Source organism: Crocodylus porosus, unplaced genomic scaffold (assembly GCF_001723895.1).
Source record: "Crocodylus porosus isolate Cpor-Errol unplaced genomic scaffold, CroPor_comp1, whole genome shotgun sequence".
NCBI lineage: Eukaryota > Metazoa > Chordata > Crocodylia > Crocodylidae > Crocodylus > Crocodylus porosus.
The window spans coordinates 69,412,850-69,437,533 of NW_017728949.1; the positions used below are offsets into that span (position 1 = coordinate 69,412,850).

The window sequence follows — 24,684 nt, forward strand, 5'->3', positions numbered from 1 at the left end:
TGTTCATCTTGTGGTCAATGATGACCCCCAAGTCTCTTTCTTTCATAGTGCTAGCCAGCGTAGCACTGCCGAGCCTATAAGGATGTTGCAGGTTTTTCCTCCCAAGGTGGAGAAGCTTGCATTTTTCAGTGTCAAACACCATCAGGTTCTCATCCGTCATGCGATTAGCCAGTGGGGACAGAAGTTACACATAAACTAGTTTAAGTGATCACAAACTGGTTTAAACCTGTAACAGAACAGAAGTTCAGTGCATATAAACCAGTTTCAAAATGGCTGAAACTGGTTTAGGATAAACCTTGTTGAATGTAGTATCAGACTTAGCTGATTTGGGTCAAACCAGTTTATGGAACCTCTGTCCCAAACCGCTTCCTGGTTCAAGTTAAATCAGAGTCCCCCAGGATCCCAGCATACTCTGCAGACCTGTGCTGGACCGGGCTGTGCTGTCTGGTCCAGCAGAGCAAGGCTGGCCCCACTCCTCTGATCTTTAGACAGAGCAGGGGTGGGTGCATGGCCAGATGCAGACCCCCACAAGGTGGAGGGGGTGGGGAAGATGCTTAATCCCCCCCACTCCCCTGTCCCACCAGCATGGGCCCCAGCCAGAGTCTTCCAGGCAAGGGTGCAGTAACCACTGTCAGGCATTTCGCCCTGCTTGCCACTCAAGTGGTGGGGTGTGTGGCCAGCTCCAACAGCAGTATGAAGTGAATGGAGATGGAGGGGGATTTAATTCTCCCTCAGTGCCCTGTCCCACTGGCATGGACCTGATCCCTGGCCACTGCCCTCTTCATCTCAAGGGGCCACGCTGGCCGGCATCTTACCATGCCCCCACCTCTGCTAATGAACCAGTGGGGGGGGGGGACTCTAATGGGGCAGCAGCCCCTAGATAGTGTCCCAGGGAGTGCAACCCTATTCCCAGTGGGAAGATGCACTGCAGTCAGCAGCAGGGTGGGCAGAGCTTCCACTACCTATGTAGGGTGAGCAGTGGGGGCGTGGCTTAGAGGAGTGGCTACGGGAGCTAAGCCAGATTTTGAGGTGGCCATAGCCCCCCAAAGGACCCCTAGCACCACTGCTGCCGTTTGCTTCATGTAGTGTGTAGTAGCACATCCCCCCACACCAGAAAAAGATTTGTGCTCCCCAGGACACCATCACAGGGGCTGCTGCCCCATCTGGGTCACTCCCCCCTCTACAGTCCAGTGGCAGGGCTGGGGGTGTGGACTGACGCCAGCCGGCATAGTCTCCTCCCCAGTTATACTCAGCCTGCTGGGGCCTGGTCACACCCCCACCTCAGTACAGCTTCCCTGCAGCCATGGGCTCACCCTAGCTCTCCCCGGCTTCTAGCCTGAGCCACTGCAGGCATGTGGCTGTATTTCTGGAATCAAAAGTGCATGTCTAGTCATTTGCAAATCGGTTCAATCTATGCAGGTTAGACTAACCTGCAAAGATTGAATCAATTCATGCTCAGGCATTTTGAATGTCTGTACTTAGCCTGAAAGCACTCTACAGCTGTCCACTGCCAGAAACACCTTTTTTAACATCTGTCAGCATATGCTGGGAGCAGAGCTAGGCTGATTTGGGGTTTATAAACAGAACCTGCTGAGAAAGAATCAATATGGCTTTTGTAAAAGGAGGTCATGTCTCACCTACTTCAGTTTTCTAAGGGCATCAACAAGCACTTGGATGCTAGTGACATGACTGATACATTGTACCTGGGCTTTCACAAAGCTTTTGACTGAGTCCTGCAACAAAGGCTCTTAATGAAATTAGGTTTGTCATGAAATTAGAGGCAAGGTCTCTACTCATAGATCAGTAACTAGTTACAGGCTAGAAAACAAAGAGTGGATAGAAACAATGTATTCTCACAATGGAGGGAGTTAAACAGTAGGGTCTCCCAGGGGTCTGTGCTGGGGCCTGTGTTAAGATATTCATAAATGATTTGCAAAGGAGGGTAAATAGCAAGGTACCAGATTTGTGGATGACACCTAATTATTCAGGAGAGTGAAAAACAGACCCAACTGAAGAAATGCAGAAGGATCTTGTGAAACTGGGTGAACAGACAATCAAATAGCAAACGAAGTTTAGTGTTGATAAGTGTGAAATGATGTATGGGGGGAAAAATAACTCAAGATGCTCATACAAAATGATAGGCTCTACGTTTGTTGTTGTTATTCATGAAAAATCTTGGGTTTATTGTGACTAGTTCACTCCACTGTTTAGAACCAGTCATAAAAATGGCAAACAGATTGTTAGGAATGATTAAGAAGGGAATTGAAGTTGGAACAGAAAATGTCACTATTCTGCTGTACCAATAAATGGTACACTCACACCTTGAATACTGCAGGCAGTTCTGGTTTTCCCACCTCAAAAAGGATATTGCACAGGTCGAAAACATACAGAGAAAGGCAGCAGGGGGTGATCAAGGGTGTTGAAAGGCTTCCGTGTAACAAGAGACTAAATAGGTTAGGACTTCACAGCTTTGAGACAAGACAACTGGCTTGATGGGGTGGGGGGAAGTGGATTTGATAGAGGTTTATAAAATCATGGATGACTTGGAGAAATTAAATAAGGATTTGCTCTTTGCCATCTCTCAGATTGCTATAACTAGGGCACATAAAATAAAATGATTAGAAAGCAGATTTAAAACAAACAAAAGGAAGTTATTTTTTACATTGTATAATTGCCTTGTAGAGCTCATTGCCATAAGGTATGTTGTAGAGGCTAGCGGCTTAACTGGGCTCAAAAGAGGATTAGATAAATTCATGCAAGAAAGACATGATTCGTGTGTTAATACCAGCTGGTATTAAACATGGTAATAGGACTGCTACCTCCAAATTAGAACTTCCTAGGCCTGTAAAGGCTTTAAGGGAAGAGGGGCAGAGACAGGTCAGTCAGGATAGGCCCTGCATAAATAGTTTTGCCTTAATAACTACTCTCTGCCACTGTGAGAGAGATGACAGATAGGTTAGATGGAACTGTGGTTTGACCCAGCCATGGCAGTTCTTACACTCTGATACCCTCCATGTATATTCTTTTACTCTGAGACTGATCCTACAAGCAGAATTGAGCTAGTGATGGTCTGAAAACTAGCCTGCATCACTTTTTTTTCCTGAAGAAGTCTTCTGAATATATCATTTACTAAACTGAGGCCCTAATCCTGAATCAAACTGAGCTACTGTGAACTGCCAAACAGATGTGGAGCCCCACTGATTTCATACATACCTGGCAAAGCCAAGTGCCAGTGCTACAGATCTAGGCAACTGCCTGTGTATGCCTTCTGCAGAATAATATCTCTCTCAATTTTAGTTCTTTCATCCTATATCATTTCTTCCTCTATTATTATTATATAGCATACAATAATTAAACATTTATTATACTATGCCATTAAGTGGGTTGTAGTAAATAATAATTTATTGCTGTTATTAATTATGGTAACAACGATCATTATGTAGCTTTGTATTTCTTCATAATATTCAGAAAACTAAAACTGCCCCAAGAATGTAAGCATTTCAGCTGCTTGTAGATGTTAAAAAAAACAAAAAACAACCCAAAATGCACTTTACCTAAAGAAGCAGTTCATTATTTTGACCCAGCTCTGCAGCATCTATATAGATTGGGTGCTTCAGCAAGGCTTTTTGGCCCTTTGAACTAAAGCTGATTCAATCAGCTATTAGATAAAAGCACCAAAAAGGCCCCACTGAAGTGCCCAATCTATACAGACATGCTAGCCAGGTCCAGCTAAGGCATTGCCGCCTCTGGACACGTGTGGGAATGCAATGAGTTTAAATTAAAGCACCACTTTTGTGGAGGTTTTTTAACATCTCCAAGTGGCTAATCATCTTACTGCCCTTGAAATCAGCAAGAGTTTTCAGTTGACTTCAGTGGAAACAGCATTAATCCTTAAATTAAACTTTAGAAGAACAAAAAGTACGTAAACTTCCATAAGACACTTAAGGAAAATGTTCACCTTCTTGTCCTGGATTCACCAGATGAAAACATTATGCATCACTATATCATTTAGTGATACTGCTCTGTATACAGTTAAATAATGTAATGTGCACCCCTCGAACATAATCAAAGGTAGACCATTCACATATATTGCTGCTAAAATTGGTCCTTAATAGTCAAAATACGTATTCCCTCTTCTGACTTCTCTTGGAGAGTTTGTGAAGGGTTTACTTGAGAAACAAGTTTTGGCAAAGGGGAATAAATATTATAAATATCACTGAGATTGAAATTTATGTTGCTTGGTTTCTGTTTTTAACTGTTGCTTAACAGGCAACATCGCTATCATATTTTTCTGTCCATCTCTTCCAGTAAGTTATTCTGCTGTGGTTTATTTAATAGACAGTAGGAGTGCCCTGTTGTTTTCTGTTCAAGTTTTTTGCTAGGGAACAACACATAAGAAATATGATGTCGTGCTGCAGTATATGTGGCATTGACATCTAGTGTGGCTGTAGTACGTAACACTATTGATTTTTATAACTGATGATCAATAGAGTATATCTCTCTTTCCTTCCTTGACTGAGCCAACAGAGGCTTGTAAATAGATTATATTTGCCTGTAATAGCTGTAGTGTTAGGTAGTTTCTATTATGGATGCTGACTAGCACTTCTGGTTGACATTGTTTTATATGTTAGAATGCCCCGTGCTTACCCTAGTACTGTTATGGGAGGATTTATAATAGTGTAGCTAATGGATAGTCCTCTAAGGACCTAATCTAAAGCCTAGTGAAGGCATTGGAAAGGCTCTCAGTGAGGAGGAGCTCCCACAGACATCATTCCCTTTGTTAAAATAAACAAGAATGTGTAATGGGTATATAGAAAAGCTGCAGATTAAGCAGAGATCCTCTTGTTCGGTACACACCATTCAGAGCTGTATGTAATCTTTAGAGTTTTCCAACTTTGTGTGCTTAAAATTAGAACAGATCCTTCCTCATCCATTTGTACCTAGAAAAAGTATTTGAATTAGGTGCCTTAAGCCCTTGACAGAAGTTACATATGTGGCATGATTAATGTGTTAATTGCATCATAAAAAGTAATGTGCCACATGTTGAACCAATTTATGCTGCTATAAAATGGCAAATATAATGTAGAAGTTCCTTGTGGCTGGTATATGTCAGAAATTAAAATGCGGCAGATCTTTCTGGCCTGGGGCAGTGCTGGTAAACTCACATGCCATGTCTCCGGGCTGGGGATGCCTTTGCTTCATCCCAATGATTAAATGTTTGTTGAACCCAGGAAAGTCTGGGATCTGGCAAGTGACAGCATAGCTGGAGCGAGCTAGCTGCCCCTGCCGAACCTCCAGAGACAGCCTACGGTTTCTGTCCTACCAAACACCGGGTCCTAGGTCTGGAACTGGGATCTGCCCTCCCACCCAATCCTAGGTGCTTTAGGTTTAGGTGCTGGTATGTGGCCACTCCAGCAAATGATGAGTCCCTACTTAAAGCCAGACTGTGGATGTTGCATGGGGAGCTCACATGCAAGCATCTAAAGTTGTGTGGCAAGTCTGTCAGATGATGATTACCTGCACCAACATCTAAAGCCTTCCACAGTGCAGCTCAGTGCAGGCCTGCACCACGCAGTTTTTAGCTTGCTAGCAGGCTGGAAGCTCAACGGTTCCCCACATCAGCAAGGTCAAAGGGTGCCCAGGAAGCCCAGCATCAGGGACCAGTCCCTCATACCAGGATCCCGACCTGCATTTGCATGACTAGTATATGGTGATTTTTTTTCCCAGATCCCAACATCATGCATCCTGCCATGTACATCTAGCATAGCAGGATGCACAGTTTTGGGGATCAAGGATAAAATGCATCATATCCCAGTCACACGACTAAATTAATGTCTGCCAGAGGACTTAATTTCAGCACCTGGAGTTTGCTGTTCTCCTACTGCCATCACCAGGACATTTCTTGTTTATCAAGGGACCCAAAACTTGATCATAGGCCATGGAAGAGAAGTGTAAGTTTACACACATATGTTCATATCTGAAAAGCCTGGTATTATATGGGCACGAAGGACAATTGTCATAACAATATTCACCTTCCTTATCTGGTTGATAAGCTATTTGTGGTTTTACCTCAAGAGTTTTCAACCTTTTTAATGGTTGTCGTTCTTTCTCACTTGGTTAGAAAATGCAGAAATCCCAGTATGTTGCGCCTTGCAGACTGAATGAAAACAAATCAAAAACCAAAATCCCCCTAAAACCAGTCTTCTCCGAGGTGTGAAACTTGTGGTTTGTTTAATCAAAGCACATTTAAACTGCAGTGCCTGACTGAGAGATTGACCATGCAGTTTTTGCTTGGGTTTGTTCTTCATCTTTTCTCTTGTTATCTAGGCTGGCCCTCACAATTATAGTTCAGGCACATATAAAGTGACCTAATTTTAACTTCTTGTCATTCTTCTCTTCTGTATTTGCCTAATGGAGAATACAAAACAAGTTCTTATTAAAGAGGTATCAACATTTTCGGCATTTATTTAATAGACAGTAGGAGTACACTGTTCTTTTCTTCAGATTTTATGCTAGCTAACAACACGTAAGAAATTTGATGTGGTGCTGCTGTGTATGTAACATTGACATCTAGACACGCCACATACACTGCTACATTTGGCAGTGTCATCTAGAATTAACTTTTGTCATTATTTTACACATCATTTTTGACCATGTAATATTTCTTTCAAGGCAAAGCAGGAAACTCTTATTATAAAAGTGCACTTCTGCGATGACAGTATAGTCATTGTTCCAAAAGATAATTTTAAGTATCCAGCAATAACAAACCCAGCAATCTTCTTTTCCTGAACTTCTGACAGATTTGGTGATATGAAGAGACACTTTCAGTTCCCAGCATACTTTATGCATTTTCAGGTCATTTAATAGTGCATAGCAGATGAAAGAGAAATTCATTTTGTTCACTGAGAAATGGAAGAACCAACAGAGCTTTTACACTGCCACTGTTGTATGGAGAGAAAGTTCATTTCATACATGCAGAGATTATAGTCTCAGTCAATGAGATAATTACAAAGTAAATACTTTTCTGAGTGTTTCCACAACTTGAGTTCCTATTGAGCAGCCAGCTAGAATATAAAGGGAGAAGAAAAGAATGAAAGCCGTCGGGGATCCTCTTCAGTCCATAATCCCAGATTGCAATGCACTTTTCAGTATATTCTTTTAAAAACTGTGGATAGAGAGAAAAGAAATAGCCAGGATTAGTCAAACAGGTGGATCACTGTATACCCCTCTCACCAGTGAGCCCAATGGCTTGGGTCAACAAGCATCCGGAAAATACTTCCAGTCACGTAATAGCTCAGTTATAGGAAATCGTTGCTTAAAAAATAACAATTCAGTTCCTGTTCACAGCTTCTTATTTAAATGTTTCCAAAAGTATCCCAATCACAACATAGAAAAATGTACACTATTTCATTTATTTCCATAGATGCATAAGTGCTTTTAAGAGTTTTATGCCTTTTTAATCAAATAAAATCTCTTCAATGATCTCTGTTTTTTAGCCACTTGAATTTATTATAAAGATCACAGTAATGAAGGGACCTTAGGAGGTCATCTAGTCAGTTTGTCTAACATGGTTTCTGTAACCTGTTCTCCAGAACCTCCACCAGGGGATTTCCTAGCATTGCAATGGAGCCTGTTCCAGCGTTTAACTATCCTTACAAGGTTTCTCTTAATGCTAGTCCTAAATCTTCCCTCCTGCAGATTACCCCACTTTTGGTCAGACCCCTAGTGGACAAAGAGGGTAAATGTTCAATATCCTGTTTTTAATGTTTTCTTCCGTATTAGAAACACTATTATTAAACCACTTTTCAGTTTTCTCTTTTTTAGAGATGATCAGCAATACCTGCAACCTTTCTTCAAATGTCATCATTTCCAAATTGCTTATCATTCCCGGTGCTGTCCTCTGGGCTAGCTCCAGGTTGCTTACATCTTCCTTAAAGTGCACTACCCAGAAGTGGTCATAGTATTCCAGCCTGAGGCCTTGATAGTGCCAAGTTAGCGTAGAATAATTATGTTGCGTATTTCAAAGACAACTTAGGCAGAATTCCAAGAAAATCTGTGACAAGTCTGTTTCTTAAAGCATTTTACGTTAGACGTATGCCGATAGTAATCATTATGCAAAGAGATGTGGCCAGTGGCTGTAGCCAGGAGCCCCAAACAATCTGCATTTGCATTGTCCCCATCCACAGAACGCTTGCTTTTCTGTCATCCAAGAGTCTGTGGAGTTGGCTTCCAGACTCCCAAATTTTGCTTCCTTAGATACAAATGCTCTGTAAGAAAGGAGGGAAGGAGGAGCAGATACCTGCAGTGCTGAAGTGTCCCTGGGATTAGAAGGAATGATGCTTAGTACAGGTGAAAGGCAAAACAAGCAGTGAGTAGAAGGCAAAATAAAGATGTTCTCTTCCTTCGAGGCCATGGGACCTAATACCACAAGTATTTGAGGCTTTTTCCCCTTTCACTGATACAGTGGTTTTCATCGCTGAATAGTATCTGATTCCATGGTGGTTTAGAACTTGTTCAGCAACTTCATTTAAAAAATGATCTTAAAATGAGTTTTAAGATACAAGGTTCATTCTGGGAGAATGGCATTGTGACTGTAAAGATTTTGCAAGGTTTTCTGTGTTTAGCTTTTTCAGATGAACTTGCTTTTTATTTTTCTAGCTAAAAAAGCATTTTGGAAATCACAATTTGTAGATATTTATTGTATTAGTTTGTAGCAAAGGGATGACTTCTTTTTTTACTTTCAAGCATGGCCATAACCTAAACAGCAGAAAAGCAACTACTCTTTGTTATAAATAAGTACAGCTAAGAAGCTGTATATCCCAGCTGCCACACATTTCAAGGGTGTTTGCTTCTTGCATTTGGACTGGCCTGTCCCTACTCTAGATGATATCTGTATGACTGCAATCCTAATGGCAGTCCTTTACCATAACAGACTGCCTCCTTCTCTTGCCATGAATTAGTAATTTTATGTCTCTTGTATATATCTGTGACAAGTGTGTATCAGCTAACAGGAGCCATTTTTCCTGCCTCTCAAATGCAGTCCCATTCAAATCTAAGGCAAAACTCTCCATTTGGTAATCTTATGCATCCTTCTGCATGAGGCCTTTCTCCTATTTTTAATTGTAACAAGGACTCTAACAGGCACATTTTGGGCAAGAACATTTTTTCTCTGAATCTTTTACTTGGTATAGAGAATAAAGGAAGAAGAAATCAGATTTCTGAAATGTTAATGAATTGTATTCAGTTCACATGTGGTAACCTCATTTCTTTTTCCTTTCAGTGGGCTGGAGGGAGGTTACTGAAAACAAGCAGGATTTTAAAGGGAATTATAGAAATGATTCTAGACCATAATAGCCATTAGTGTGCTTGCAATTTTCAGGCAATATGCATACCATTGGGTCATTAAAAAAAATCATTTATAAAGAATAGTGAACATATAGTGAATATTTAATATTAAAAATTATAAGGCCATAGCCATCAATTTTCTTATCATATTTACTAATGAGTCTGGATTTTGTTCAATGTTTTAACAATTGAATGTTTTACATGTACAAGGAATGTGTTTGGAGAATTTAAAAAATGATATTGAAAAGTATTGTTGGCCAAAGCACAGCATTGAAGACATACTAAGTGTGTCTCAAGTCTATTTAATAAAGCATGTTTTCCAAGTATTTTGCAGGGAAATTATTTTAAAAGGCTTTTTATTGGTGGAAAAATGAGCTAATAATGATGATAAGCTTATATAAATAATAATTCATTACATACTATACCTTATCTTTATTGATTAATTTAATATAGAAGCACTTCATAGCAGCACCGCAGGTTAGTTTATCAGCAGTTCCATTAAACCCTCATAAAAAGAGATGGAATTCATATGTGGCTTTCATTAAAGTAAAATCAGAATACTTTCAACTTCATTTCATAAGCTGTTAGTAATTCACAGAGAGTAGATGATCAGGTTTTGTCCATAAAAGTTTTCTGTATGGATCAGGATCAAAAGCTAAAAACATACCACACAGGAGGAAGCAAATGATGTCTGTAGCCGTACTTACATTATCAAAAATACAACTTTTTATTAAGAAACATGAGGATGAACTAGTGAGCGTTACACAGGGTCAGACCTTATATTTCTGCTCTTCAGAGGTAGGAAAGAGAGAACAACTCTCCACTAGGGAGTGGAGAATGTAGAAAGAGGAAATGACTAGGACTGAGAAGGAGGCCCGGGAATGAGGAGACAGAACGATGAGGGGTGCTAAGTGAGAAGAGAGATGGAGGAGAAAGATTTGGGGAAAAGAGAGGGGGGGAAAACAAGACAGAGAAAGAAGGAGCAAACACTTAGACAAGAGGAGGACAGAGGTGAAAAAAAGGGCAGTTCAAACCGACAGGTTGCTTTGTCATCTGATTGACAGCCACAAAGTAATTGCAGGCTGATCTCTTATAACATGTTCATCCCCGTGTTGCACTGACAGTGACATGTTGCATTGACTGTGTTGTTGATGGACTGCGTTCTCAGCTATAGATGCTGTATCACTGTGTAGTGGCTTTGGCACCCTGTCTCTCCCTGGCTGGAAAAAGGCTTCCCACCCTCACCATAGGGAGTGGATTAGGAGTCAAGCACATGCAACCCACTAGAGTTGCATGAAGAGAGTCATGTGTGGTGTGAGAGACGTGGATCAGTCAGGGTGCCTTGTTTCTCATTTTAATATGTTATTTTAAAGTATCCCAACATCCTCGTGTTTCTTAATAAAAAGTTGTATTTTTGATAATGTAAGTGCGGTTACAGACATCATTTGCTTCCTCCTGTGTGGTAAGTTTTTAGCTTTTGATCCTGATCCATACAGAAAACTTTTATGGACAAAACCTGATCATCTACTCTCTGTGAATTACTAACAGCTTATGAAATGAAGTTGAAAGTATTCTGATTTTACTTTAATGAAAGCCACATATGAATTCCATCTCTTTTTATGAGGGTTTAATGGAACTGCTGATAAACTAACCCGCAGTGCTGCTATGAAGTGCTTCTATATTAAATTAAGCCAGGGATTGCTGTCTGGTTACTTACCACTATCACTTACCACTTGAGCCTTACTGCACTGTTTATATCCTCATCTCTTATGGCAAAGTCTTTGTTTCTAATGCAGTGTGTTATGAATGAGTACTTTCTCTGTTTCTTTAGGCCAAATGACACGCACTCGATCCATAATTATGCAGGCACAAGGAGAAGGAAGGCCATGCCCTACGCAGCTCACCCAGTACAGAAATTGCCCTGTAAAACCATGCTACAGTTGGATTCTTGGGGAGTGGTCTCCATGCAAAGTAGAGGTATGTCTCGTTAAAATACTGATTAAAAGCTTCTCACTGAAGATGGTGAAAATACATGTTATTAACAACAAATGACACAAGCGTGTGAGAGAATTTATATAGCTCTTCATAGATCTGAAGGATTTTTCCTGCCATTAAGACCATGATAAAATCCACATTAAATCAAGTGGGTTCACCATGAGTAGACCTACTCATGCAATTATCCAACCATTAGAAACTAATCTTAACAACACAGGTCAAAGTAGTATACACTTATAGTGATATTGATGTGAGTTTTATAGGCTTTTACTCAAGGAAAGCTATAGTAAACCATTATTCATTACTTAAATAAAGACTACTAAACATTGATCTGTAGACATCCAAAGTGTTTTATTTTTGAAGTAATTATAACACTGTACAGGTGGTCTCTGGGCACCTCAGAGGTCTTCCTTACTACATTTGCAAGGTATTGTACAAAGTGCTGATCTCTACATTCTTCTTAGTGTGAGTTACCTTTTAATAGTCTGAAAATGTAAAAGCCTGATTAAATTGTAATGCATCACACATACACATCTTTGCTTGGTCAGCACAAGGAGCCTGCATTTTCTCACTATCTTCAAGTTGCAACATGCTTGCATTGATTTTTCTAATGCTGTCTCCACCCCACTCAGTTATCTGTTAGATAACGTTTTTACGTGTTAAAGCAGATTATTTAGACATTAACTCAACTTAAATTGATGTCAGTTTTCTACTCTGAAATTATTTATATGGGTTGAAATCTACTGCAGCTGCCTAAAGTCAGACAAACTGAGCTCTTTTTGCCAGAATTGTGGTTCAGATGGAGAAGTAAAGTCCCTTCCCATTATCCAAGCACGTGGCTTCAGAGCTCATGGCTCCCACTCCACATTTTGAGGCACAGAAAGTTGAGGGCACTTCATGTACAAGTGGTGTGGCCATGATTTTGCTTTGTCTTCTGGTCTGCACTTTTTACGAGTTATGTACTATAACAGGGAGCTTAGTGCTCCTGTGACTAAGAGAAGGAAGGCTGCAGGCAGGGCTTAGGTGGCATTCAAGGGAAAGCATCTGACTGGAAGGGGGCCAGGCTTAGAGAGTATATAAGCTCAGAGCCTGAGCTGGAGCAGGCAGTCTGGCCCAGGAGGCCATGAAAGGAAGAGTTCCTGAGCAGAAGGGCTGCAAAGAAGTTCCTGACTCGCACCAGGGATACACTTGAGCCTGGGATCAGGGCAGGCAAGTAGAATATTGTGGACTTGCCTGGAGAATGTCAGTAGTTGGAAATTGGGACTAGTGAGGGAGGTTGGATGTCCCAGCAGGCCTGACAGTGAGTCCAGAGCCCAGGAACAGGGCAGAAGAAGAAATAGAGATGGGGCTAGGGAGAGACCAGTGCCTAGAGAGGGGTGGACATGAGGCTAGAGAGAGCCTGGCACCCAGAGAGGGGCAGAGAAATAGCTAGAGGGAGCCCAGCACCCAGAGAGGGGTGGAGACATGGCTAGAGAGCCAATTCCAGTGATTGGCTCCACGAACAGGGAAGAGCCTGGGAGTAGGGCATGAATTGATTGATTGGTAACATCTGTGATGCTTGGGTGTGGCTAGAAGGGGAGGTGAGAAGGCCACAAAATGAGTCCTTATTGTACTGAGCAATTAGACCCTAGCTCATGAGTGGGTGAAATGTCGCTCAGGAATTTCTGGGGCAGCCTCCCTTTTCTAAGTACATATTTACAGCAAGGCATGGCAGGAACATAGAAGGGGACATACCTAAGGAATCAAGGAAAACAAAGGCAGAGTGGCTACCAGGGGCCATCACTGCCAGCCCTGGGGACAGCCTTTGTTACATATAACACCTGTTATACCATCTGTTTCTTCCATAAGGGAAGCAAGAAGCCATGTATATGGAGACTGGTGCATCTGGGATAACCTAGAACAGGGGAGGGCAAAATATGGCCCATGGGGCAGATCTGGCATACCAAAGGATTCTTTCCAGCCCATGGTGGGTCTCTTGGCCCTAACCAGCCCGGGCATGGGAGGCCATCTGGGCCATGGAACATGGAGCCAGTCCCACTGCCCCTGGGCATAGAGCCAGGCCAGGGCAGCGTGACAGCCAGACTCAGCTTCCCAGCAGCCCTCACAGTAGTGGCTCCTTCCAGTTGCCACTGCCTGCATCACTACTGCTGCCAGACCTAGACCCACTGCCAAGGCAGCCCAATCCATTTGCCCTGCACCCACCACTGTGGGCACTGGATGGAGCAGGCAGTGTCTTCATGGAGACTACCCTGGGACCCCTGTGGGCAAGGCATGCTGAGTTGGGAAGATGGGATGGGACCACAGGTGAAGAGGGAACAACTTCTGAGAGTGGGCAGGCAGGGGCCAGGATCACAAGGCAGAGAGTGCATGGAGTTAGGGTCCAGGGCATAGCTCCAGTCTGCTCCCTGCATGTCCCTGCCCGTGGAACCAGCGCCTGTCACAGGGGATGTGGGGAGCAGATTGCTGCTCTGCCCTGGGCCCTAGCCCCATGCTGTCAGTGCCCCATCCCTGCCCACCCACCCCAGTCCTGGACACCACTCCCCACTCTGCCACCCACAGTCCCATCCCATTCACCCAGCTGAGCAAACCTTTCTCACAGGGGTCCCAGCCAGTCTCCATAGAGACCCCATCCTTCCTCCATCTGACATCCCCAAGGGTGGGTGCAAGGTGAATGTGATCTGGGACAGATAGGATCAGTTGTTCCCTCTCCCCGTGCACTAGGTGAGCACTCCTTCTCCCCCATGCTGCACCAGACCAGGTCAGCACCCTGCTCCCTCCAGTCCACAACAGCTCACTAAAACTCCTTAAGTGGCTCTCCAGCCTAAATAATTGCCCACTTCAACCTAGAATAATCCCTGACTTGTTGCAAAGTAGAACAGGGGTCTTTCAACACTTGGCCAGATCAGGACTTAGGAAGTTATAAAAAGGTTTATAACTTCCTTCCCCTTATCTCTGTTCTGTCAAATAAAAATTCAGTGCACCAGAGAAGGAAAATTAGCCCCATAAATACATATAATATTTATAAAGTAATTGCACTCTCAGCTTTAATCTTGTCAGGCTAAGAAGGGTCAGTTCTCATGAGTACTCTGATAGGAAGCTCTCAACTGAAGGAAATAGTGTGGTTGATGAGGTTGTTAGTGCTATAACTGAGTTAATACTGAGTCAACACCTTGGCACATAGTTAGGATTATTAACTCAATGACACATTTTGCAGAGTAGAAGTGTGTAAATCTGGTGCCTAGCCAGTTTTCAGTTCACATCATGTAATTACAACCTGTATACTTCATAGTTCCCCCTGCATTGTCAGTTGGGTACACCATTCTTCTCTCTTTGCTCTTTGTATTGTGTTTCTGTGCTTTATTAAATGACTGTATTAGGTGGCTTCATTGCACTGGAAGGAAAGGAGGAGTGCTTTCTTTACATACAGCATATTTTAGTGAAGCATTTGGGGATGAAATGTACTATATTAATATAAAGTGAATAATTTCTGAGTTTTGAAGGAAAGAAACATAAATTCTCCTTGCAAGAATATCAGAACATCCTATTTCTTAATTTTGTTCTCTTGAATAATGTCCTGCATCTACTTTGACTAATGTGAGACTGAAAAATCCATTATGAAAATGACCTCTCACAATTATATGATCAAAATTCTTAAATAGAGTCCACAATACTGGCTTAATTTTAGAGTAACACTTTTACTACAGATCAGTTGATGCAATGTGAATAATTAGATCCATTTGCAAGTTCTGGAGGATAGTCTGCCTAATACATATATTGCACTGTCTATTTTTGCATTTCATGAATCGAAGTGCTGCATTCCTACTCATGGAATCACCCATATCACAAAGACATTACACATTTACCCCTTGAATAAATGGCAACCTTTAAAGGGATGTAAAACCTTTGAAGCAGTGAATAGTGACTAGACTACTCCTATAGGAGTAAGTTACATAAATGGCGGTGAATTTTCAATCATAACGATGCTGTTGAATGATTCCCTGGGGAAAACACGTAACGGTATCAACTGTTACTATCACTTTGATAGTGAAGGACAAAGAGAGAACTAAGCATCTAAGTATATAACTTCCATTTAAATGAGCAGATGTAAGTGTCTAAATTCATTTACAGCATGACCCTTACAGTCAGAGTGATGTAGTTAGTACAGTTGCCAACCCAAGACAATTTTTTACTGACAGTCTGCAAATTTTTTACTAACAACTAACCTTTTTTTTCTGCCAGGCCCTGGAAAAGAACTCGGTTGAAATTCAGGGGTTTAACAAACCCACTGTCACAGGGCGGGGTCCTAAGAGCGGCCGTGATCTCTCCTAGCACCCCCTACCGTGCTAAGTTGGTATCAGTGCACTCTCATTCTCGCCCGCCACGTCTTTGATGGTATTAGTGTTATGGGAGGCTGCCTTTTCGACCCCTTGGACACGGTACCCCAGATGAATCCTGATCAGTGCCCCGTCTCAGCTGACCCCCTGCACTAAAGCCTTAAGGGCTACGCGTAGCTCCTCCCACCCCTGATACCACGCCTCAAGCCTCTCAGATGTACTGGACGTTGTCTTGTCAAAATCCCTTGCCATGCCCTCACGGCGGCCCCTTGCTTGCCTTGCTATTGCCCGCATCCTCACGGATGCCCTCTGGGCTCGTCTCAGTTGCCTGCACCCTCGCGGGTTCCCTGGCCTCTCTCATGGCTGTTTAGCCTGTGCTCTCTCACAAGCGCTCCCTGGTCTCTCTCTTCTCACTGATGCCCACGTTCCCCGCGGACGATCTCTGGCCTCTCTTGCGGCCATGCCCCACCGGGGCACTCTCACGATCCTGCCCGCACTGGGGCCCTGCCTCACGAGCAGGGCTCAGGTGGCCGTAGCTGTGCCTGGCCCCCAAATCCCCTCCCTGGGGCTTCTATTCCTGTGTGCCCTCCCTGGGGCTTCTCGCCGGTGCCCACACTGGTGCTCCTCACAATTGGGGCTCTGGTGGCCCTAGCCGTGCCTGGCCCCTAGATCCCCTCCTCGGGTCTACAATTCCTATATGGCTCAGGCGGCCTTGGCCTTACCTGGCCCTCAATCCACTGGGCCCCTTCTCAGGACTGGAGTCAGTGCACCCCTGACTGCTGTGTCCTCTCTGGCACTGGGGTCCCCACACCGCTGTGGAGCCCCACTGAGGCCTCCTCCAACCCCTATTAACCTTACCCGGTCCTGCTCAGACACCAGGTGCTACTCTCGCTCTGCTTCAACATTCATTCTTGTTCAAAGATGGAGCTTCAGTCAATTCTGGTTTCTTAGGTTTTTTATAGAGGTGGCTCCATTTTTTATAGATAAGCATTTTTTACCTTTTTTTTTTTTTTTTTTTTTTTTTTACAGAGTGTCTGTAATTTACAAACAATTGGCAACCCTGGTAGCTAGTCATGTTAGTTTGAAGTCAAGCAGAAGGCAAGGTAGATTTGCACTTCTATGGACCACCTAAATCAGAGATGCAGAGTATAAGCTTTTGTAAGCAGTGGGCTTCATCAGATGCTGTGATGCAGCAGATGCAGCGCTTGATGAAGTAAGCCCGCTGCTTACAAAAGCATATCTGTGATTTAGGTAGTCTCTAAAGGTGGAAATCTATCCTGCTGTCTGCCTTAGCATCAGATCATTCTAACCTTCCTTACATAGGCTTGCCAACATATGAAAACATTAGCCAATCAACTCATTAATTAATAGCTCTTTACCTTAAAAGGGAGACCATTTACAAATGCATACCTCATTGTAGGGAGTTTCTTATGTCTCATCTAGGGAACCTTCTTCTGATTATGTTGAGATGAATCCTAGTATCCTTACTGAAACAAAGTGCTATGAATCTCAGTACCAGTTGTTTAAGTCTTCAAGGATGGGCCCTGAGTAATTTAGGAAGAAAATAAGGATTAGTGTTGTGCTCTATATTGTTCATGCCTTAGTTTTTTATAGCAAAAAGTAGATGTCACCTTTCCTCTGAAAATTGCCTGTGATATTTCCATATGCAAAAAGTATTATGATATTTAAATCACATTAGGTTCACTTGTAAAACATATGGCTAGCCTTGAATGAGCACTACTAAAGAGATTTCACAGTTAGATGTTAACATTTCCCACATTGTACAGTCCAAAACACTGTGGTCATTTTCAGTTCTAACTATAGAAAATACGAATGTATCACTGATATCACAGTGTGATAATTCTCTTGATAAATGTTGACTTCAAGAGGTGACCAGTATATCAGAAGATGATATTGTCAGCTAAAATAAATATCTTTTTAATATCATCTTTTTTCTATTTTAGTGATATTTGGTCATTTCCTTGAGCTATTCATTTGAGTTGGAAATACATTGTAGTTTGATAGTATTTGTTCCCAAGAGAATTCTCTCCATATCACATTCCATTTCTACCAACAATTTCTATGAATTCTAACCCAATGGACAGTTGGATGAGTTATATGCACACCATTAATCCAGGTCTGCAATAGAGGTTTCTGCAGTGAAATAATAATTGAGAACAGTAAGTTACATACTGACTAGACTGAAACACAGTGTTGAAAACTTAATGTCTAGCTGCAAACACTAAATCTGCACTAATACTCTTCTAAGATACTTTTGATTATCTACTTTAAAACCAACTACTTATACTGCTATTTCCATTTCTATATGTGTCAGTGAGGCGTTATAGAGAAAATGAGAATGATACTGCATGGATATGGGAGCTCCAATCTTGGGATTCCTGCTACCAACCCCATTGCTGAATAAAATATAGTTGGTAGGTCATCATTTAGTTCTGCAGATAGGGTTCATTATTTTCAAAGAATCTACTGGCAAGTGATCCTGGGCACATGTACATGTGCAATTAGCAAGGCTAGGTGGCAGGAAGGGGTCTGGGCCAATGCTGGATTGGCATTTACATGTGTGTTTAGGTGCAGTTATTTTTTCTGCCATAAGATAGTATTGTCCTCAACAGTACTATCTCATGGCAGTGAAAATTAGTTTGCTGTGGTCTAATAGCATTGCATGTGCAGACTGTAATGCTTTACAACACAGCAAGTTAGTCTACTGCACAGTTAAGTACACAGTTAGATGCATCCACTGAGTATCATTTTACAAACCCGTATAAAAGAAGTATTTTATCTCTCATCATTGATAGCTAGAAAATGTTATTTAAAGGCTTGCTTTTGGGAATTGGCTTATAGGTAAAATAGCTATGCATTAATATAATGGTCCAGGGCAATGGCAAGGGTTAATTGATTTCTAAAAGCATGGTTTTCATACAATTTCACAGCCTTCAAGGCAGACAAGGATAGAGACACAGGCTGGGAAATTGTAGGCACGTACCAGTGTTCCCTAACATGAGATAAGGTGGCTCCACTGCACAGTACCCAAATGCAGAGCCCTTGAGACTTCTGGTTTGGGGAACAGACCAAATGAGAAGACTGGGAAAGGCCAAATTATGATGTGTGCATGTGATGTGTTTGTGAAAAAAAGCAATGTGCTGTCAGGACAGAATGTGGACAGTATGACAGCCACAGTCATACTGTGCGTCCAGTTCTGGGCATCGCACTTTAAGAAGGATGTGGCCTGCCTTGAGAGAGTTCAGAGGAGGGCCACCTGCTTGATTGAAGGGGAACAGGGCAGGGCCTATGAGGAGAGGCTGAGGGACCTGAACCTGTTCAGCCTCAGCAAGTGGAGGCTGAGTGGGGATTTGGTGGCTGCCTACAAACTCAGGAGAAATCAGCAGCAAATAGGAAGGGCCCTATCCCCCCCAGCAGCACCTGGGGTGACGAGAAACAATGGTCAGAAGCTGCTGGAGAATAGGTTCAGCTTAGAGATTAGGAGACACTATTTCACTGTTAGGGTGGCTAGGATCTGGAACCAGCTTCCAAGGGAGGTGGTCCTCGCTCCTACCTTGGGTAGATTAAAGAAGAGGTTGGACGAACACCTGTCTGGGGTCGTGTGATCCCAGCATGTGCTCTGGCCAGTGGTGGGGGGTTAGACTAGATGATCTGTTCAGGTCCCTCCTGACCCCAAACTACTATGAAACTATGAGAAAGACCAATCAGCGATGCCCATGGATGAAGAGTCATGAATAATAATCAATACATACAATCAACTGCCCCAAGACAGAGACAGTTACACAAGCACTCGTATCACGAGTTTTGCCTGTCAGCAGCCAGAGGTGCAGGGCCCCAGAACGCCCCTGCACCTATCTCCTCGACTGCTGGCAGGCTTTGTGGCCTCAGCAGGGGCTACCATCCCTGCAGCAGTTACCCCGCTGCGCCTTAACACACAGTGTCACCCATGTCATGAGTTTTACTTGTCCGCAGCTTGAGGTGCAGTTCCCCCCAGACTTATCTCCTTGAAACTTGGCAGGCTTCGTGGCCTCAGCAGGGGCCACTACCCCTGCAGTTTTCAGCCTGCTGCACCTTAACACACACAGGGTCATCTATGTCATGAGTTTTTCCTGTCAGCAGCTGGAGGTGCAGTTCCGCCCAAAAACCTGCACCGATCTTCTTGAAACATGGAAGGCTTTGTGGCCTCACCAGGGGCCACCACCCTTGCAGTTTTCACCCTGTGTTGTAACACATAAATGTGACATGAGTTTTGCTTTCAAGAATTTGGGGTGCAGTTCCCCCCAAACCCCTGCACCTATCATATGGCAGCCTTTGTGGCCTTACCGGGGCTACCACCTCTGAAAATGCCATCCACATCAGACAAAAAACAACAAAGTTATAGCTATTTCACTGATTCCCCATTATACCCTATGGCTGGCTCTCCAAAGCTTTTCTGAAGTGCTTTGGAAAGCCTAACAAAGACAGCGCTTTGATCCAGACAAGCTGCTTCAGACGCCAAAGTATCTAAAGCTTCTCCAGATCCGAAACAGGGTCCAAAGCCTTGCACGATCCTACTGTGTATCAATAACATTTGCCTATTATCGAATGGAGAGGTCGTGGTTCATCTGAGGGTTTGGTTTTGCCTGGAACAAGGTATCTGGGTCATAAATCCAGTGCCAACAATCATGAGTTTCAGTTATTGAATTTTATAAAATTCTCATTTCCAAAAGGCTTAGGATACACATAAAAATAAACACAATATCATTACAACTCAATGTCATTCAAAGGAGGACCAAAATACCCATCCCCCACAGTCATGGTGCCCCAACTCTTAAAGTATCCTTCAAGTTGTGATAGTCATTTTGTCACCTGTTTAATAAAAGAGTATTGATTTTTATTGATTTCCTGATAGTGTTAGTCCTTTTTAATAAGCATTCTAGAGATGCACTGAAGGGCATGAGATGGCTTAGGTGACTAGTAACAGAATATAGACCCTTTCAGCACCGGTTCAGATAGGATCTATTTCAATATTAACCAGAAGTTCCTATTTTTTCATGGCAGCTCAACAGGAAAATGTTTTGGCAGTCTCTGTCCTCTTCCTAAGCAATCAATGTCTACATAGCTAAGAGAATAAATGCTTACTGCATTGGACAATAACCTTTGAAGTCTCTGTGATACACCTTCTGCCTGGACACAGCCTGGTCCTGCCTTTGAGACATTTCTGGGGTGCTTTTAAATATTTTGGGTGCCCTTCTGCCCCAAATCCCTCACTGCTGAGATGTGCCAGAGGCCAGCTCCTTGGCTTGTGGTGCCTCAGCTCTTCCTATCTCTATTAGGCTTTGCTAGCCCTTAGCAAAGGGAATTTTGCCACCTAGAAGGCTCACACCCTTGTCCAGTCATGCACTCAGAAAAGATGGATCCCCTTTCCCATGTAATGGGCTAGCTTGTATGGTCAGATACTCTGGAATCGCAAACCTCACTGACAGTAAGTGGTTTGTAAAAAGAAAACAAAAAGGATTTATTATAAAAAACCAAAAACAAAACAAAAACCGGCATAAGAAATCAGTAACCATATGCTGAGATACAGACAGAGATATAAGAATAAGCACACAAAAGAAAATATCAGAACAATAACCTGTGCTTATCCTGCACCTTAAATGCAAGATGCAGTCCCTAGCCAGCTACAACAGTTTAAAAAGCAGGCCCTGCCCCTGGCTGTTCTCTTGAGGCCTCCTGAAAGTTTTACTTTTCTCTGTCTGCTTTGGCTGAGGGATGAAGACTGAAGACAAGCCATGCTCTCCAAACAGGCTTAAATACAGTTACCACTCTGACTATTTACATACATCACCACTTCAATTCTAGGGGGGTTCACACCATGCCAGTAACTTTCTGCCCCCCAAAGATGCATGGTTACTAGACCACAGGATTTTCCTGGTCTTATAAGGCATCTTTACACAAGCTCTGGGGGTGGCGGCAGGTGCTTTAATTAGAGCAGCTCTCATGAGCTGCTCTAATTAAAGTGCCCGCAGCATCTCATATATTCAGCATCCCGCATTTCAAAATAGCAGTGGGCACACTTTAACTAAAGCTCGTTTAGTTAAAGAGCCCGCGCCGCCATTTTGAAGTATAGGGACACTGAATACATGAGACACAGTGGCTGCTGGAGCATGCTAATTAGCATGCTCCAGCAGCCTTGCTTAATTGAGTCTGCTCTGACACACTGTCATTAGAGGATGTTGGAGCAGGTGTCCAGCACATCTACAGGGACCCCTTATGATCAGGAGAATATGTATATCCTTTCAGATATGGAGAATCATTTATCCAATAAACTGTCTCTTTCCCCAGTAGATTGACTACCTGTGTGTCAAACTTCTTTTAAAATGTAAATTCAAGGGAGATAGTAAACAGCTTAAGTCAAATGCTGATCCTAAACCATTACAGTTCTTCTCACTAAAGCGGCCTTGGCTATAACTTAAATATATGTCAATATTACATTTATATCAAGTACTACAATGCATAGAAGCAGAAAGATGCTTGACATTATTTGTATGTACAAAGTACACTTGCCATATTAGTAAAATAAACTTAAGAAATCATGCAAGACACCCCACAAATCCCAAATTCATGACAGTCTTATTGAAAAGTTGAAGAACTTTAATGTTGTAGAGATGAAGCTACCACTTTTAACCACTAAGGTCAGAGGCGGAGTTATTGTCGGAAGGGGTGTGTCTGGAAATGTGCATTCCACATCCCTATTGATGGCACTGTATTCTCAACCCAGCCCCAATACTGTGTTCCAGGCAAGCACCACCTTTCAGGCTGACCACAACTCACCCAGTTGATACTGGGCAAATTTTATTGATACACAATGATAGGAAATAAGATAAATGCAGATAAAACAAGCAAGATGATTACAACATACATTACCCAAATTCTCCAGTGCCCAGAATATACACAAGGTGAGCAGTGCGCCCAGCTGGAACATAAATGCCACCTTGAGGTTCTTTGCTTCAATGGCCAATGTCAGCAGCCTTTGAAGTCGGTGGCGGATGCCAACTGCCAGTGTGTTGTTTTGAAAACTACTCCAGTTGTAGTCTTTCTCCTCCGATGACTCTTCATCTTTGGCCATCGTTGCTTGGTCTTCCTGTGGTTGTCATACTGGCCATGTTCTGTTTTGTCAGCCAAAGTCCTATTTCATAAATCTATCACATGCACATGCCTTCATTTGGTCATTTCATTTGAAACCAGAAATCCCAAGGGTTTTTACAAGTGGGCACTATAGCCCTGGAGCCAGGCCTATGACTATTTTGAAAATAAAGTTTGGATGTTTTCAGTTTCCCAAGATGTGTATATCCGTTGGCCTCAGACACCCTGTCTTCCCTGAAAGCTGTGAAACTGTGACAAACAGGCTTTTAGAAATCAGATAACCCTTGCCATTCTCCTAAACCATTGTTTTAATGAAATATCTACTTTACCTACAAGCCAATTCCTAAAAGCAAACCTCTACATATTGTTTTCTAGCCGGTGCCCTTTACATATCAAATTGAGGATTTTCAGTGCTGTGAGTTAGACACCTTTTGTGACCATTAAATTAATTTCTTTTAATCGTAAATACTCCCAATAAAAGCTATTTTCTTCTATATTGGCCCCCCTTCCTGATACAAAGCCTGGGAGGTCCCAAACTCAGCTAATTGGGAAAGGGCCCGAGTGTCTGAAAATATGAATTTGAGACATACCGCTTTTTCAAGACAAATGCTTGTTCCAGTCATTACGTTCCACGTGCTTGAATCCCTCCTGAAGAGTCATTGGAGTATTGCATTCTTCCTTCCTCACTGTTCCAACCTGTTTGGATTGTCACACAGATGTTTAAGAACCGTAATCTATTCTAGCCCAGATGTGCTTACATGCTAGTGCTGAGTGCAGTGATTTTCTATACATAATGCTTGATCACGTGAACAGTAGCACCGTGTGGAGCCGCACCATCTCAGGAGAAGCTGCTAAAAGAATTCTGCTTGAGACCTTCAACTCCGCAGAATGCCTTCTGGATATTGCAGGAGTGCAAAGGAAGCAAATGCATTGTTTTCCTCACTGTAGGCATGTAGTACACTCAGCTGAATAGACCCGTCAGCTCTGTATGACCCTGCTCCCCAACAAGCACTGCAGCTGCACAGAAGTACGAGGTCTCTTTATATCCACCCCACCTCAACTGGCAACATAGTGGGTTGTGCCAGCCAGCAGCTGGTGCAAAGTAACGCACGGTCTGAAAAGCACCTTGAGATATTTCCAAGTGATAGCTGCTATATAAACTTGTTTTTATCTTTATCTGGTTGCTTTTATATCAGCAGCATGTATTTCTTTTCCCTCTCATAGAGTGGAAAATGTGGTGACGGGTTCCAAGTTCGCAATCTCGCATGTGTCGTACATGATGCTTCTCCCTCTGGTACATCCAAACAAGTAGAAGGTGCATTATGTGGAGAGTTGCCTTCTAAAGACAATGCGCTACAACTATCGTGTTCAGTGCCTTGCCCAGGTGAGTTCTTCGGAGGCTGTGCACTGGAAAACCTATCTGGTATGGCTTCTTCTTGGGTTAGAAGAAGCCATACCAGATACCTTATAAGCCATACCTTATACGTTGAACAGTCACGTCGTTGGGATGATGTTGTAATACCGTGTCATCCTATAGATAAGTCAGACTATTGCTTATTATTTTCTTTAGGGTAACATTCAGAAGCTGGTGGTCAGGATCAGGTGCCCGTTGGTCTAATACAGAGACACATTACACAAACAGCTTTTGATCTAATCTAAGATGATACAGCAACGTATGAGGAAGGTGAAGCTGACAGTAATAAAATGTACTTCTATGGAGCAGCTTCGCACTCAGCTGATTAGTTCTAAATCATTTCAAAGGGGTTTACCTTTATATTTATGTTTTGAAGATAAGATGCTGTTTCAAGATGACACAAAAGGAACTGTATTATTGGGTTATACCACTGTTATTTTCTGACTCCCT

The 24,684-nt window shown here is 42.7% G+C and overlaps 1 protein-coding gene across 1 annotated transcript in view; it reads left to right on the forward strand.

Annotated features, from left to right (window-relative positions):
• THSD7B (thrombospondin type 1 domain containing 7B) overlaps window positions 1–24,684 on the forward strand; it is a 549,335-nt gene that overhangs the window by 512,121 nt on the left and 12,530 nt on the right. Inside the window, exons 20-21 of the mRNA XM_019554526.1 lie at window positions 11,177–11,322; window positions 24,045–24,204. Of these exons, the coding sequence (XP_019410071.1) occupies window positions 11,177–11,322; window positions 24,045–24,204 (306 nt within the window). The remainder of the gene's footprint in view (window positions 1–11,176; window positions 11,323–24,044; window positions 24,205–24,684) is intronic.